At 42.3% G+C, this 15181-nt stretch overlaps 1 protein-coding gene across 1 annotated transcript in view; it reads right to left on the bottom strand.

The window, feature by feature from the left end:
• The window catches only part of rmc1 (regulator of MON1-CCZ1), a 20794-nt gene extending 5613 nt beyond the window's left edge, over window positions 1-15181 (bottom strand). Inside the window, exons 1-12 of the mRNA XM_007897233.2 lie at window positions 15010-15181; window positions 13683-13759; window positions 7332-7416; window positions 7159-7215; window positions 6980-7066; window positions 4895-5035; window positions 4156-4259; window positions 3619-3708; window positions 3427-3532; window positions 2372-2483; window positions 634-678; window positions 395-448 (exon numbers count right to left, since the gene is read on the bottom strand). Coding sequence (XP_007895424.2) covers window positions 395-448; window positions 634-678; window positions 2372-2483; window positions 3427-3532; window positions 3619-3708; window positions 4156-4259; window positions 4895-5035; window positions 6980-7066; window positions 7159-7215; window positions 7332-7416; window positions 13683-13759; window positions 15010-15108 — 1057 coding nt within the window. The 5' untranslated portion in view covers window positions 15109-15181. The remainder of the gene's footprint in view (window positions 1-394; window positions 449-633; window positions 679-2371; window positions 2484-3426; window positions 3533-3618; window positions 3709-4155; window positions 4260-4894; window positions 5036-6979; window positions 7067-7158; window positions 7216-7331; window positions 7417-13682; window positions 13760-15009) is intronic.

Raw genomic sequence — 15181 nt, 5'->3', positions numbered from 1 at the left:
TTAGGACAATCAAGACAATGGTGTCTTTGAATGCCTCATTTTCCCCAGATCTGGAGCCTTTGACTCTATGTTGCTGCCAAAAGGGCCCATAACATCTCCTTCCAGCACCCTACCATTGCTATTTCTTCAATTTTACCCTGGAAGATCCAAGGATGGTAGAGAAAAGGAAACAAATCTGCAATCCGTTTCCTGTGGTAATCTGTACTGGAACACTAAATTTAAACAGTACTCTCCACAATGTCATACCTTAGCAAGCGACTCCAGTACATGAATCATCAAAACCCCTTAAAATGATACACGTTATGTTGGCACAGTAATTGCCAAGCATTTCAGTGACTCTTCAAATCCAGAAACAAATCTATAAACTCACAAGATAAGGTTTTAAAGTGCTTACCTTCACTTGCATTAATTATAATATCAGGCTGAAACACACTCCACGAAGAAGAATCTAAATGTTAAAGAAAACACTAGACATCATAGAACAACATGATTTCTACTCCCAAGAAGGCCATTCCCTTCAGTTTTTCCATTAAATGTACTGATGCAAAAAGATGGCTATTTCAATGATCTTGCACTTCACAATAAGTTAACATTGATATTAAGCGCGGTATGGAGGTTCACTATGAAGGATACAAAGTTCACATGGCACAGGGCTTTGGGCTGTCACAGTTGATGGTCCTAGACAGAATATTTCAAGAAATTAATAACATCAAGATTACATTTGTACAGTGCCTTTCACGTCGGGAGGACGTCCCAAGGCGCTGGACAGAGTATAGCATTTCAGACCTGAGCTGGGGTCAGGAGGGGAAGGGGTGGCCAATGGCATGGTCGAAGCGGAGGGTCTTGAGGCAGGACTTGAAGGAGGTTAAGGAGGGGGTGAGGCGGAGTGACTAGGGATGGAATTCCAGAGGTTGGGGGCAGAGGGGCTGAAGGCTCTCCCACCAATGGTGGGGTGGGTGGGTCAGGGGACGTGGAGCACGCCAGAGCCGGCTGAGAGGAGGGAACCGGCGGGCTGGTAGGGGGTTAGGAAGTCGCAGAGGTAGGGTGGGGCGAGGCTATGGAGGGATTTGTAGGTGAAGACCAGGATCTTGAACTGGATCCTCTGAAGGATAGGGAGCCAATGAAGTCGGGCGAGAGTGGGGGAGATGGGGTCACGGAGTTTAGTGTGGGAGAGGACATGAGCTGCAGAGTTCTGGATTATCTGCAGCCTATAGAGGGAGGAGTTGGGAAGGCCGACAAGCAGGGCGTTTGCATAGTTGAGCCTGGAGGTGATGAACAACAACAACAAGATTGCATTTATAGAGCGCCTTTCACGAAGGCATGAACGAGAGTTTTAGCGGCCTGAGGTAGTGGCGGAGTAGAATTAAATTGTTAATGAAGGTTCAAAAAAAAATTGTTCCAGCTCATTTTTCTACCAAGATTACTTATTGCTACATAGCAGACTAACATGCTCCCAAAACCACTCCCTGATGATAACAAGTTTTATTGTTTGGGGAACAAAAGAAATGGGTATCTTCAAAAAGCGATTTGTTCAATTTAATTAAAGAGTCATCAGGACTCCTAATGAAAACAAGTTTAAACAAAAATTTAAATTGTCTGAAAAAACTCCTCCCTGCAGTGTCCTCAGTTACTGCTATTATACATTTGGGAAATGAATGACATATGTCAAGCGATTCACAAAACAGATAAAATTTTTGTGGATTTAGAAGCAAAACAAAGCTAACAGCTTTATGTTGCTGTGTTTGCTATGTCAGAATATTAATAATCCTTGCATTTGATATAGCGCCCTTCCTGTCAGGAGGACGTCTCAAAGTATTTCACTGGATATACTGTAAAGTGCAGTGATTGGATTTTATAGGCGAATGTTAATCATGCTGTTCCCAGTACAAGCCTCTTGAGTTGCTTATCAGGATTGTGATCTTCCTTACTGGCACTTCACTTCTTGTGGTTATGGATTGCCAATGATATCTTCACTAGTCTTTCCAAGAACTGTTCAGCTGCATGACCAAATAGCATTATGAATAACTGGTCAGTAATCATCTTTCGTTCAGCATCAATCTGCTGTCTAATGTTGGCAAGTCTGAGAGTCACTGGAGACACCTCCTAATCTTAGTCCTGACTTCAGCTCCACGTAGCAATATCACTAGCAATGACAGAAAGACAGATTTTAAAATTTGCCTATTGCCTCTGTTTTAGAATAACATGGTCATGAGTCATTATAGGAAATGCTGCTGCTAAAGCGAAACCACATTGTCATGCAAACAGTAGAAATGGAATCGCTTTGACTGTTAATCATGCTCTTCACATTCCAGCAGAAGTGAGTTCTTTTTTAAAGTCCAAAGATGAATTTAACTTCTGTTAAAATGCTCACCGGCTCGAGGAATTTTGCAAGGATGAATGGATAGAGGAGGAAGCACAGTATGGTGAATTATTACAGCTCCATCAAATTCTGCTCGTAGTTTTATGTCAAAAATCATAGATGTCTGTGAATAAAAAAATACAGATCTACGAGGTCACACATTTCAGCGGTGTGATTTTCCACTGGCGCAATGTTCACAGCAGAAGTCGTATCACTTCCACATTAGAGACTAACAGAAAACATTATAGAATCAGAAACAGCCTCAACAAATTTATGTGGTTATTAGCCGCCTCAAGTGGTTCTAATGCAAACCATTAGGTCACCGTCCTCAATTATAGATATTTCCATTCTTCACAGGTGGACAAAATGCTGAGCATCTTTGGATGATATATAAACCATCAGCAGACGATAAATTATTGATAAACAAGTCTTCAAATCACATCTCTTGATGATTTGGGATCTCAGATGTAGCAATTTCCCTCCGCTGCTTAGCAGGCCAATTGTAGCATTCCTACTGATCTCCCATCTGAGGTAAAGTAGCTCAGCACAGGTCACAGACTAAACTTGTATCATTCATGGCTCAGCTTTACTGTAGGCACAAACTTTGCCAATGGAGCCATCAGAGCAGACAGTTTCCATCTTATTAACTATATGAAAATAGAGTCAGATTAAGATTTGAATGAGATTGCAAATTGACAAAAATATATGAAAGCAGTGAAACAATAGCTGGTTTCGCTGTATAAAAGTGTAGGTTTAGATCTGTGGTTCATCAGGTTGCCGTTGCTACTTCCATAGCACACAGAATGTGACATCGGCCGTAACATAACAACCAGTCAACCAGACACTTTTGGTGCGGAAAATGTTCAGCTTGTGAGAACTGAGCACACGCCTGTGTTTATGCACAGAGAATGGGAATCCATACGTGATTCATGTTCTAAATGAATCAGCGCTAGAAAGTATCTTATTTCAAGGCTGCACTTTATTATTCAAAGTTATTGTTCAATAGTAACTGGATATATTGACAGTAAACAGGCTCTGTAACAATGGATGAGGTGTAGTATTATTACCTGAGAACTCTGGTGATGAACCACCACCAGGTTATCAACAACGTTCAACGCAAATTTCCCCGTGACATTTAGTTTCAATATATGCGTTTTCTTACACGGTCCCTCCCTGCAATTAAAATGCGAGCGACATTTAAGGAATCTATGTAAAAGCACAAAGTCAGACAAATCTGGTTTTCAAAGAACAGTCCTTACCTTGGTAAATAGTACAAGATAACTTCTGCACCAGGATTATTAGGAGTTCTTCCTTGATGCTTTAGATAAAGGACATAAAGTTGGCCATATCTTGTGGGGGAAGAGGGGGGAGAAAAAGAGGCAACACAATTACCACTAGATTATAAGAGGAACCTGATTAATATGATGCATTGCCAATGGGAAACAAAGATACTGTATTTTTTGTTTCAATTTGATCATTGAGACAAATCCAGAGTTGATTTTAATATTTCTAAATTAAATATGGGGGATGGTAAGTCTGAGATCTACCTCTTCGACCACGCTTTTGATCATCTTTCTCCTCCCCACTACCCTCGGCTCCCACCCAGCTCGGGTGCCCAGCCAGGACTGTTAAGGGCTTTGGGACGTCCTGCCGACATGAAAGATGCTGTATAAATGTAAATTTGTATTTGTAACTACAGTACAACATCCTTACATGGCCACCTTCCCTTTTGAAATACAAAATAGAAACATCAATCTCTGAATATTGTGTCAGATTCCAGAAAAGTCATTACTTACAATATGGCCATTGTTATGTCCCTTTCAGAGAGACAGAGACTTCCAGATTTGGGGATGGCAGGGAGTTCAATTTCAAATTTTAACATCTTGGACATGGTTCCACTCTGTAAAGGAGAATGGTAGCAATCCTTACGTCTTCTGTGCACATCCAATTTTTTTTTTGCACACAAGGGACAACACAAACTTACCATAATAAAACAGAGATTCTTCAAACCTGTCATCACTGCTTTGATTCTAAATGACCTACAACCTTCTGACTCAGAGGCAAAAGTCCTACCAACTGAGACGGTCTGACAAATCTTCATAATGTTCTTGTAGGCACGGACACATTTCCTTGTGCCCACTCACAGTATTCTAGTGTACTGTGCGGCATGCTCCAGTAAACATTTGTAATCATCATCATTCTCCCCTGCTCATACTTTGGGCATTACCTAAATATTTCTGCTCACACTTTTTGTGCTGTTTTGCAAAGCTAAACATCAACATTCGTCTTTTTTGCAATGTTCCAAAATCTAATGAAAACAATTTTTATATATATTTTTCAATAGTTCCTAAGTAATCTGCTCTTTACAAAGTTGCATCCACTTGAGAGTAATTCAGTGTGAAAGGGGCTGCTGTACAATTCTAAAGGAAAACTAAGGCTTTCCAAACAATTTGAAACAATTTTTAAATCCGGTTTATAACTCATTTTTAATTTTACCCGATCAGGGCTAAATCTCATAAACATAACATCTCTTACTTTGAAATAGAAAGGCTGAAGAACATTCCCATGGACAGTGGTGGACAAGATGACGACGGCAGTATCGGGGCAGTACATAAACCAGTTAACATTGATGCTCTGGCTCTTCAACAGTTTTAAATTACGCTTGTCAGGCAAGACCTGGGAAAAAACAATACAATATTGTGAAGTTATGTTCCTAGGTCACAAGTCCTAGGTTAATAATAATCCTTCCATTTTGAAATAGTGCCTCACGTAATCAAGATGTCTCAAAGCGCTTCACAGGATATACTGTAAAGTGAATTGACTGTATATTCTGTGGATGAAAGCGGCAGCCAATTGCGCACAACAGTGTCCCACAACCATGGGGTTGATTCAGTGACCTTGTATTTTTCCACAGAGAGTTGTTGGCATGTGGAATGGGTTGGCAAATAAGGTGGTAGAAAGACGTTATATAAATGTAATCTTGTTGTTGTGGTTGTGGAGACAGAGTCCATTGTGGGTTTCAAGAGGGAAGTAGACAGGTTAGAGGTTTGAGACTTGAAGGGGATGTGGAAGTACAGCTGTGGAGTCCTGTAGCTCAGTAGTTAGACCACTCGCTTTGCAAGTGAGAGACCTGAGTTCAATTCCAGGCAGAGGGCGAAACCTTGGGCAAGTTTCCTTGCTCCACACGCCTAATAATAATCCCTCCAAAACCCCCAAAAATAATAAATTGGTCATTTTCAATCTACGACTGTTTGTGGGACATTGCTGTGCGCAATTGGCTGCCGCGTTCGCCCACAAATATACAGTCAATTCACTTTACAGTGTGTTCTGTGAAGCGCTTTGGGACGTCCTCCCGACGTGAAAAGCGCTATATCAAAAGCAAGGATTATTATTATTATTGCTCTGAGAGCCGATGCAGACTCAGTGGACGAAATTGCCTCTTTCTATGCTGTAAATTTCTATGATTCTATTGGGGGAATTATTAAAGCAATTTCAGTTACATTAATGGTGTCAGGGCAAGTATTTGAAGATTTTTGCAAGAGAATTGGCACTTGCAGTAATGCAACCATAATCGATTCTTCCGAAGTAATCTACTCTCTACAAAGTTGCATTCTCTTGCAAGTAATTCAGTGTGAAAAGGTCTGCTGTACAACTCTAAAGGAAAACTAAGACTTTCCAAACTATTTGAAACAATTTTTAAATCCGGTTTATAATTCATTTTTAATTTTTACCTGATCAGGGCTAAATCTCATGAAGGTATATTAGGATTGTTGGAAATGTGTAAAGATTCGTAAAGATCAACATTTGTCTTTTTTGGAGTCCTGTAGCTCAGTGGTTAGAGCACTCGCTTTGCAAGCGAGAGACCTGAGTTCAATTCCAGGCAGGGCGAAACCTTGGGCAAGTTTCCTTACTCCACACGCCTAATAATAATCCCTCCAAAACCAAAAACAATAATAAATTGGTCATTTTCAATCTACGACTGTTTGTGGGACATTGCTGTGCGCAATTGGCTGCCACGTTCGCCCACAAATATACAGTCAATTCACTTTACAGTGTGTTCTGCGAAGCGCTTTGGGACGTCCTCCTGATGTGAAAAGCGCTATATCAAATGCAAGGATTATTATTATTTTTTGCAATGATCCAAAATCCAACGAAAATAATTTTTTGACAATAAAAATATCTTTCTACATTTTAAGATGACTTGTGGGTCAGCAGGTTGCCATTGATGTCACTTCCTGCACACTGTAAACAACATCTGAAGGACACAGTGTGTGGCCACACTGCAGCCCACCACCATCATTGCATTAGATGTCAGCCTAGACTATGTGAGTTCAACGTCCAAACATGGGGCTTGAACCCTCAACCCAGTGACTGAGAGGCAAGAGTGCTACCATCTGAGCCAGCCTAGCAACACAATTGGCACATTTCTGTACCAAATATCATTGGCACAGAAATACCATATATATCCCATTGTACATTAAAAGAACAGTGTAATTCTCAATGTATACCAATGCTTATATTGTATGATAATAACTGGGGATATTTCAAACAATCTACTCTTAAAAAAATGATTTATCCCTCTTAAATCGCACGTTAAAATGTAGCTGTGAGTCTCATTACCTGATAAAATTCAATGCCTTGGTCAGTAATAAATACTAATTCATTGGAGCTGATCCAACAGAACCCCAGGATGTTGGCATTTTTCGTCTACAGACGTGTGAAAAAAACAAGAAGTTACACCCACAAAACAATGAGACTTTACAAATCAGTTTGTGCATATTTTAAAAGTAAATTATTACCTTGCACTCTTGAGAGTATTCTGTTTGGGGCAAATCAGGAATAAAGTTAATAAACTCCTGCAGAATGTGAAAAGAGGAACAATTGGTGAGCATGGTACAATTCATTTTATTTCAGCGCTAAATCATTATGTTTAAAAATTGTACATTTGGGGGAGCAAAAAACATCTGCTTACCACAGTCTTCAATGTTCGCTGCATAGCTAAAATCTTGTTCCCCAATGAAAATTTGATACACTTTACTTCTCCTTTGTCCTCCATTCTGGAAAGGAATAATAACTCTTATAGAGAGAAAACGAATGTGTTGGGTATAATAATAATCCTAGTATTTGATATAGCGTCTTATCACGTCCTCGAGGCATCTCAAAGCGCTTCACAGAATATACTGTAAAGTGAATTGACTATATTTTGTGGGCAAAACATATAAACAAAAATGGGAACAATACTCACAAGACAGAAAGATTTCAAGAATAAAAAAAAGCAAGAATAAATTGAAACATGGCATGAAAACCATCACTAAACCAAACTAATTTGCACTGTGTCAAACTTGCTCTTTGTGTGTCACACATTTGGATTTCCTGTTCTGAGCTACAGGATACTAAAATACCATTTACATAATAATAGTAATCCTTGGATTTGCGACGTCTTGAAATGATTCACAGAATATACTGTAAAGTGAATTGGACGTTATATTTTGTGGGCGAAATGCGGCTGTGTCCCACAAACAGTGTCCAATTAGTCACTATTCGCAGAATCATAGAACTATTCAGCACAGGAGGCCATTCGGCCCATCGTGTCAGTGCCGGCTCTTTGAAAAGAGCTATCCAATTCAATCCCACTCCCCCGCTCTCTCCCCATAGTCCTGCAAACTTGTTCTCCCCAAATAATTATCTATTTCTTTCTTAAAAGTTGTTATCGAATCGGCTTCCACCACCCTTTTAGGCAATGCATTCCAGATCCGAACAACTCGCTGTGTGATAAACATTTCTCCTCACTTCCCCTGTTTCTTTTAACAACTATTTTAAATCGGTGTCCTCGGGTTACCAACCCACCCACCTGCCAGTATTGAGTGACCATTTTATTAAAGGAATTATTACCCCTGGAAAAGCGATCCCCCAATCGACTAAAAACCGGGTTCCTACTTACTGCTAGATAAACAGAGCCGTGTGGAATAAGGAAACTTGCCCAATGTTTCGTCCTCATGCAAAGGGCACTTTTGTCACTTTGTAATATTTTTGGAACGACACGTAATTAATCGTTGATTTTTTCTGGAACTTTTTAAAAAAATTACTCGACTGTCTGCTGGAAGGAAGCAATTTCCAAGTTTGGTTTAAAGTCTAGTGTAGTCTTGGAGATTGTGGAGGTCACAAGTTAACATCCACGAGGTACATTTGGGGGTTTGTGGAAAAATTCAAATTTGGTAAGTTCAAGGAAACATTCAAAGTTACAGCAGTAATTTTTTTTTAAGAGTTCTCCTTTCCTGAAGGCACTGGCTCATGTTCTGGAACTAAGGACCAACAGCCCTCTAAGATTTTCACCCAAGAGGTTATTCTTGATGTGTGAGTTCATGCAACGAGTACCAGCAAGCTATTCTATTTTATTTGGTCAGCGTGGTGACACATGGAAATTTCCACACGTTGGTGGCATACATACATGGCACTCGCTAAGTCCGATTTGGATATCCTTAAGCACAGTAAAGGGAAGTGTAAATACTGTCTTTTTAATAGAAACACCTCAGTCCCTTACTTTTGTACCACTTCCAGTTTCAATACCTGAGGATGGTCTTGATGGTGAATCACAGGACTTCTCCGCAAACTGACGATCATGAAACATTTTTTTTTTGGGGGGGGGGAGAGGAATAATTTCTATTAGCTAAAATACACTAGAATTAATAAATAGAAGGTACAATTGCAATTGGAAGCATGTGGCTTTATTTTTATTTCTTCTTCCATACTTTTATGTTCTTAAAACTGTGATTCAATAAAAAGCAACAACAAATTGCACTTATATAGGCCCTTTCAGGTAAAGAGAACACAACAACAAAAATTACATTTGTATTAGTGCCATTCACATTGGTAGGACGTGCCAAGGCGCTGGACAATCAGTGTTTCGGACCCGAGCTGGGGGTTAGAATCGGGGAGGGTGGAGGGCTGGGAAGAAGGGTTTGAAGAGGGTCTTGAGACACGTCTTGAAGGAGGCAAGGGAAGGGGCGAGACGGAGAGCTGTGAGATGGCATTCCAATGGGTGGAGGCAGAGTTGTTGAAGGTGCGCCCGCCAATGGTGGGGAAGGCGAGGCAGAGAACGTGAAGCAGATCGGAGCCCGCTGAACTGAGGGAGCGGGTAGGTTGGTAGGGGGCTAGGAGGTTGCAGAAGTAGGGGGGAGGGCTTTGAAAGTGAGGACTAGGGTCTTGAACCTCTGTGGGATGGGAAATCAGTGGAGTCGGGTGAGAATGGGGGCGATAGGGTCACAGAGCCTGGTGTGGGAGATGACACGGGCTGCAGAGTTTTGGATGATCTGCAGCCTATGGAGGAAGGAGTTGGGAAGGCTGAGAAGCAGTGAGTTTGCATGGTCAAACCTGGATGTTATGAATGCGTGTATGAGGGTCTCAGCGGCCTGTGGTGTGAGATAGTGACGGAGCTGGGTGATGTTATGGAGTTGCGGAAAGGCGGAGCAGGTCATGGCATGGATGTGGGGTATGAAGGGCATTGAGGTTCCATATTGGTTCCGAAAGATGTAGAGTACATCCATTGAAGGAGATGCTGTCAGCGCCCGAGGTATGGAGGCGCTGATGGAAGCTAAGCATGAGGGCCTGAGTCTTGTTGACATTTACATCTCAAAGTACTTTACGAAGACTGATCGATAGCCTCCCATGACTTGTGTCTGGCAAGATTCCTGCTGCTTGCCCAGCTCGGGTGGACAGAGCATGGGAGGGTGGACAGATGATCTATTTGGTGATGATGAAGAGAAGCCTGGGGTTATCTTCACCTCCATGATAATCCAGGAATGCAAATTTAGCTGTAAATTTTCTACCTCAGCTCTTATTACTTCCCCCACTCTATTTGGTGTGAAGGGCTCTATATAAATGCAAGCTGTTGGTGATGTAGATATTAGGAAGGAAGAGATAACAGGAGAAGTGTGCTGGGGACATTTAGGGAGAGTAGAGAGTTAGAGTGCTGAGAGAGGTTGGAGAGATGGTGGAGGAGAAGGAACCAGAGTAGTAAGGCGATGGATGTATCCTGGTCCGTCAGCTGGCCTCAGGGAGAGGGAAGGTGTCACAGTGGATGAGCCAGGGTTCCATGAGACTCAGTGCATTCATATTTTTGTTCAGGATGAGAACGTGAACAGGGGCGCTTTATTTGTCAGGGTGCAGACAAATAAGAGCAGCAGTTGCGCGACTAGTGCAACTGATATCACACACTCAAGTCACTAATTAAGGATGTGGCAACAGTATGTATTTTAAAGCTTGCGGTATTTACTGATGTGTGAAATTGCAACAAGATAAAGTCAGAGCTGCAAATTATGAGGAAATCCAACAATAAAGAGCATTCTCTATATGTCAGAATTTTAACAAAAAACTGACATGTCCAACCTTTTTGTAGCATTTCTAAGCCTTTCTCTCCTTATCTACTTAATTTAGACTTGTTTAATATCCCTTTATTACTCCTCACATGACATTTGATATTGTTTGGTATTATGAATATACTCATGCATTACAATAAATATAGAGCACAAGGCTGCAGTCTTGACGATTAGATTTGCTCCTTTGTCCAGCCTCTGTATATAGTATAATTCATACAGCAATATATTACAATACAATGTCAGGAGGACGTCTCAAAGCACACAACAATTTTGAGCTGAAGGTGGGATTGCATATATATAACATATAGAATATATTATACTTAATATAATATATACAATCTTCTGGAGATCCCTTCTATTCTTGGTACCAAATGTATAGATTTCAACAACAAGATTACATTTGGAGTCCTGTAGCTCAGTGGTTAGAGCACTCGCTTTGCAAGCGAGAGACCTGAGTTCAATTCCAGGCAGAGGGCGAAACCTTGGGCAAGTTTCCTTACTCCACACAGAGCCTAATAATAATCCCTCCAAAACCAAAAACTAATAAATTGATCATTTTCAATCTACGACTGTTTGTGGGACATTGCTGTGCGCAATTGGCTGCCGCGTTCGCCCACAAATATACAGTCAATTCACTTTACAGTGTGTTCTGTGAAGCGCTTTGGGACGTCCTCCCGACGTGAAAAGCGCTATATCAAATGCAAGGATTATTATTATTATTATATTATTATTATTTGTATAGCACCTTTCACGTCAGGAGGACGTCCCAAGGCGCTGGACAGTGTACAGCATTTCAGACCCGAACCCGGGGGGTGGGGGGGGGTGTGGCCGACGGCATGGTCGAAGAGGAGGTCTTGAGGCGGGACGAAGGAAGCTAAGGAGGGGGCGAGGCAGAGTGACTGGGGGATGGAATTTCAGAGGTTGGGGGCAGAGGGCTGATGGTGGGGCGGGTGGGTCGGGGGACGTGGAGCAGGCCAAAGCCAGCTGAGCGGAGGGAACGGGCGGGTTGGTAGGGGGTTAGGAGTTGCAGAGGTAGGGTGGGACGAGGCCATGGAGGGCTTTGTAGGTGAAGATCAGAATCTTGAACTGGATCCTCTGAAGAATAGAGAGCCAATGGAGTCGGGCGAGAGTGGGGGAGATGGGGTCACGGAGTTTGGTGCGGGAGAGGACACGGGCTCCAGAGTTCTGGATTATCTGCAGCCTGTGGAGAGAGGAGTTGGGAAGGCCGACAAGCAGGGGGTTTGCATAGTCGAGTCTGGAGGTGATGAAGGTATGAACAAGAGTTTCAGCGGCCTGAGGGGTGGGGTAGTGGCGGAGTCGGGTGATGTTACGGAGGTGAGGGAAGGTAGAACGGGTCATGGCTTAGATGTGAGGAAGAAGACAGTTGAGGGTCGAACAAGACACCTAGGTTCCTGACTGGCTTGGTGAGTTGTAGTGTGCAACCACGGAGGTTGATGCTGCACACTTAATCCAAGGTTTTTAAATTTGGAGATGACACCAAATGAGGGATAATTTCAGGACAGACATCAGGAAGCATTTCTTTATACAGAGGGTAAACAACACCTGGAACAGGTTGCCAGGAAGAGTAATGGAAGCCAGGTCATTAGGCTCATTTTTGGAGTCCTGTAGCTCAGTGGTTAGAGCACTCACCTCACAAGTGAGAGACCTGCGTTCGATTCCTGACAGGATGAAACGTTAAGCACGTTCTTTTACTCCACATGCCTCTGTTTACCTAACAGTAAGCAGGAACCTGGTTGTTAGTTGATTGGTAGATCACTTTACCTGGGACTAATAATTCCTTCAAAATAATATATAATTGGTTACTCAATCCACAACTGCACTCAATTGGCTGCCGTGTTTCACCCACACAATATACAGTCAATTCACTTTACAGTATATTCTGTGAAGTGAGTTGAAACGTCTCAAACATATGAGGCGCTATATCAAATGCAAGGATTATTATCATGGCTGTTTGTTGGACATGGATTACTGTATTTATAATAATAATAATCCTTGCATTTGATATAGCACTTTTCACGTCGTCTAGACATCTCAAAGCCTTCACAGAATATACTGTAAAGTGAATTGACTGTATATTGTGTGGGCGAACGCGGAGGCCAATTGCGCACAGCAATGTCCCACAAACAGTCGTAGATTGAAAATGACCAATGTATTATTGTTTTTTGTTTTGGAGGGATTATTATTAGGCGTGTGGAGTAAGGAAACTTGCCCAAGGTTTCGCCCTCTGCCTGGAATTGAACTCAGGTCTCTCGCTTGCAAAGCAAGTGCTCTAACCACTGAGCTACAGGACTCCACATTATATCCTGTTAAGGTAGGCTTGTGCTCTGGAAGCACCATCTTCATTCTCTTGCGATCTGAAATTAACTTAAAATTACAAAAAATTCATTTTGATTCTCTATGCACACCAATGAGGTACTGGGGAGCACTGCATTGTCGGAAATGCTGTCCTTCAGATGAGATGTTAAGCCAAGGTCCCATCTGCCTGTTTAGGTGGATGTTAAAGATCTCATCCTATTCGAAAAGTGAAGGGAGTTTCCCCCGGTGACCTGGCCAACAATCCCACAAAATAAAATTGGTCATTCAGTCCATGGCCGTTTGCGAAACATTGCTGTGTGTGAAACATTGTTGTGTGCAACTGGCACCGGATCTGCCCACATACAGTAAATCCACTTTACAGCATATTCTGTGAAGCTCTTTGAGATATCTCAATGTGATATAGCATTATACCAAATGCATGATTATTATTATTTATATTAATATTCTCACCATCAAATTCATACAATCTTGAATCAAGCAATATGAATCTGTTCTTAAGCTACCAACACTACAAAGATTCTCCCACAGGTGGTGATACTGATGTGGAGTGCCATTATGGTTCAGTTGCAAAGGGAGAAGTTTCAACCACTCTGGTTTTGCAAGATGCTTACCGGAAAGACATACAACTCTTATCATCTGGCCCCTTAACCACCACTCCAGTAGCACCACCGGATCTAACAGCAAACACCTAAAAAAAAGAGGAAAATTACTGCACTATAATGAAACAGCCAAAAGCTTCAATGTTTATAAGTGGTCACATTCTGCTATTTACAGGAATGCAGTGAATAATGCATAAAATATTATATTTAGCTCCAATTCATCGCTTGTATTATTGATCACACTTCCGGTCATCTTTCCCATTTCCACCCCCTTAGGCTCCTAGCTCGGGAGCCCAGCCCGCAGTGTCAAGTATTTTAGATGTCTTCCTGGTGTGAAAAGCACTGTATAAATGTAAACTGCATTGAATTGCAGATACAATGGAGCATTATAATAATAATCCTTGCATTTGATATAGCACTTTTCACATCCTCTATAGGTCTCAAAGTGCTTCACAGAATATACTGTAAAGTGAATTGACTGTATATTTGTGGGCAAAATGCGGCAGCCAATTGCACACAGCAGTGTCGCACAAACAGTTGCGGATTGAAGTGACCAATTCATTATTTTTTTTTCTTGAGGGATTATTATTAGACGTGTAGAGTAAGGAAATTTGCCCAAGGTTTCACCTTGTTGGGAATCAAACCCAGGTCTCTCGCTTGAGAGGCGAGCGCTCTAACCACTGAGTTACAGGACTCCACAAATATTCTAAGGAATTCTAAAATAGGCACCAAAATCCTGTGAAGTGCTTTGAGATGTTCTGATGACATGAAAAGTGCTACAGTGCTACCGATTTATCTCAAACCTGTTTTATATCAACATTCTGTGTACACACACACCTATATACATACACACACCTCTCTCTATATATATATACACACACACCTATATACATACACCCCTCTCTATATATACACACACACACACAGCTCCATGGAAACACATTTATATTTCGAGTACACATGATACACCACTTTTCGCGCCAGGAGCCATCTCAAAGATCTTCACAGGATTTTTCCTGTGAAGTGTAGTGACTGTGCGGTCTTGTAGGGGAACGGGAGGGAGCAGCCGATGTGCGCTCAGCAGTGACGGATTTTAAAGCGTCACTATTGATTCCACCCCCATCTCCAGCCACTCGACTTGTCCCGCGGCCCGAGACACCCCTCGCCCGTCAAAGGGGTTACTGGACAAATGTAACTTGTTGTTGTTGGCACAGAGACCGACAGCAGCTCCTCACTCCGCCCACAGAGGCCGCCCACAGGCCCCACAGAGGCCGCCGGCAGCTCGGCCCGGGCCCGGCCTCGCTCACACTGGGCTCTCCCGGTCGGGTTGGTGTCTCACCTGTTTGTTGGCCTCATCAAAGAAGACATTATTGACAGTTGACACCTTCTCGAACTGCACCGGAGCGTCGCACAACTCCAAATAAAACACCTCCGCCATGACGTCTGTTTACAGCCGCCAGAGGCACGTGACCCGCCCGCCTCGTCACGTGACCCGTCCGCCGCGCCTCACC

This window comes from Callorhinchus milii, unplaced genomic scaffold, assembly GCF_018977255.1.
Source record: "Callorhinchus milii isolate IMCB2004 unplaced genomic scaffold, IMCB_Cmil_1.0 Scaffold2, whole genome shotgun sequence".
Lineage (NCBI taxonomy): Eukaryota > Metazoa > Chordata > Chondrichthyes > Chimaeriformes > Callorhinchidae > Callorhinchus > Callorhinchus milii.
This window is presented reverse-complemented; position numbering and strand designations above follow the sequence as displayed.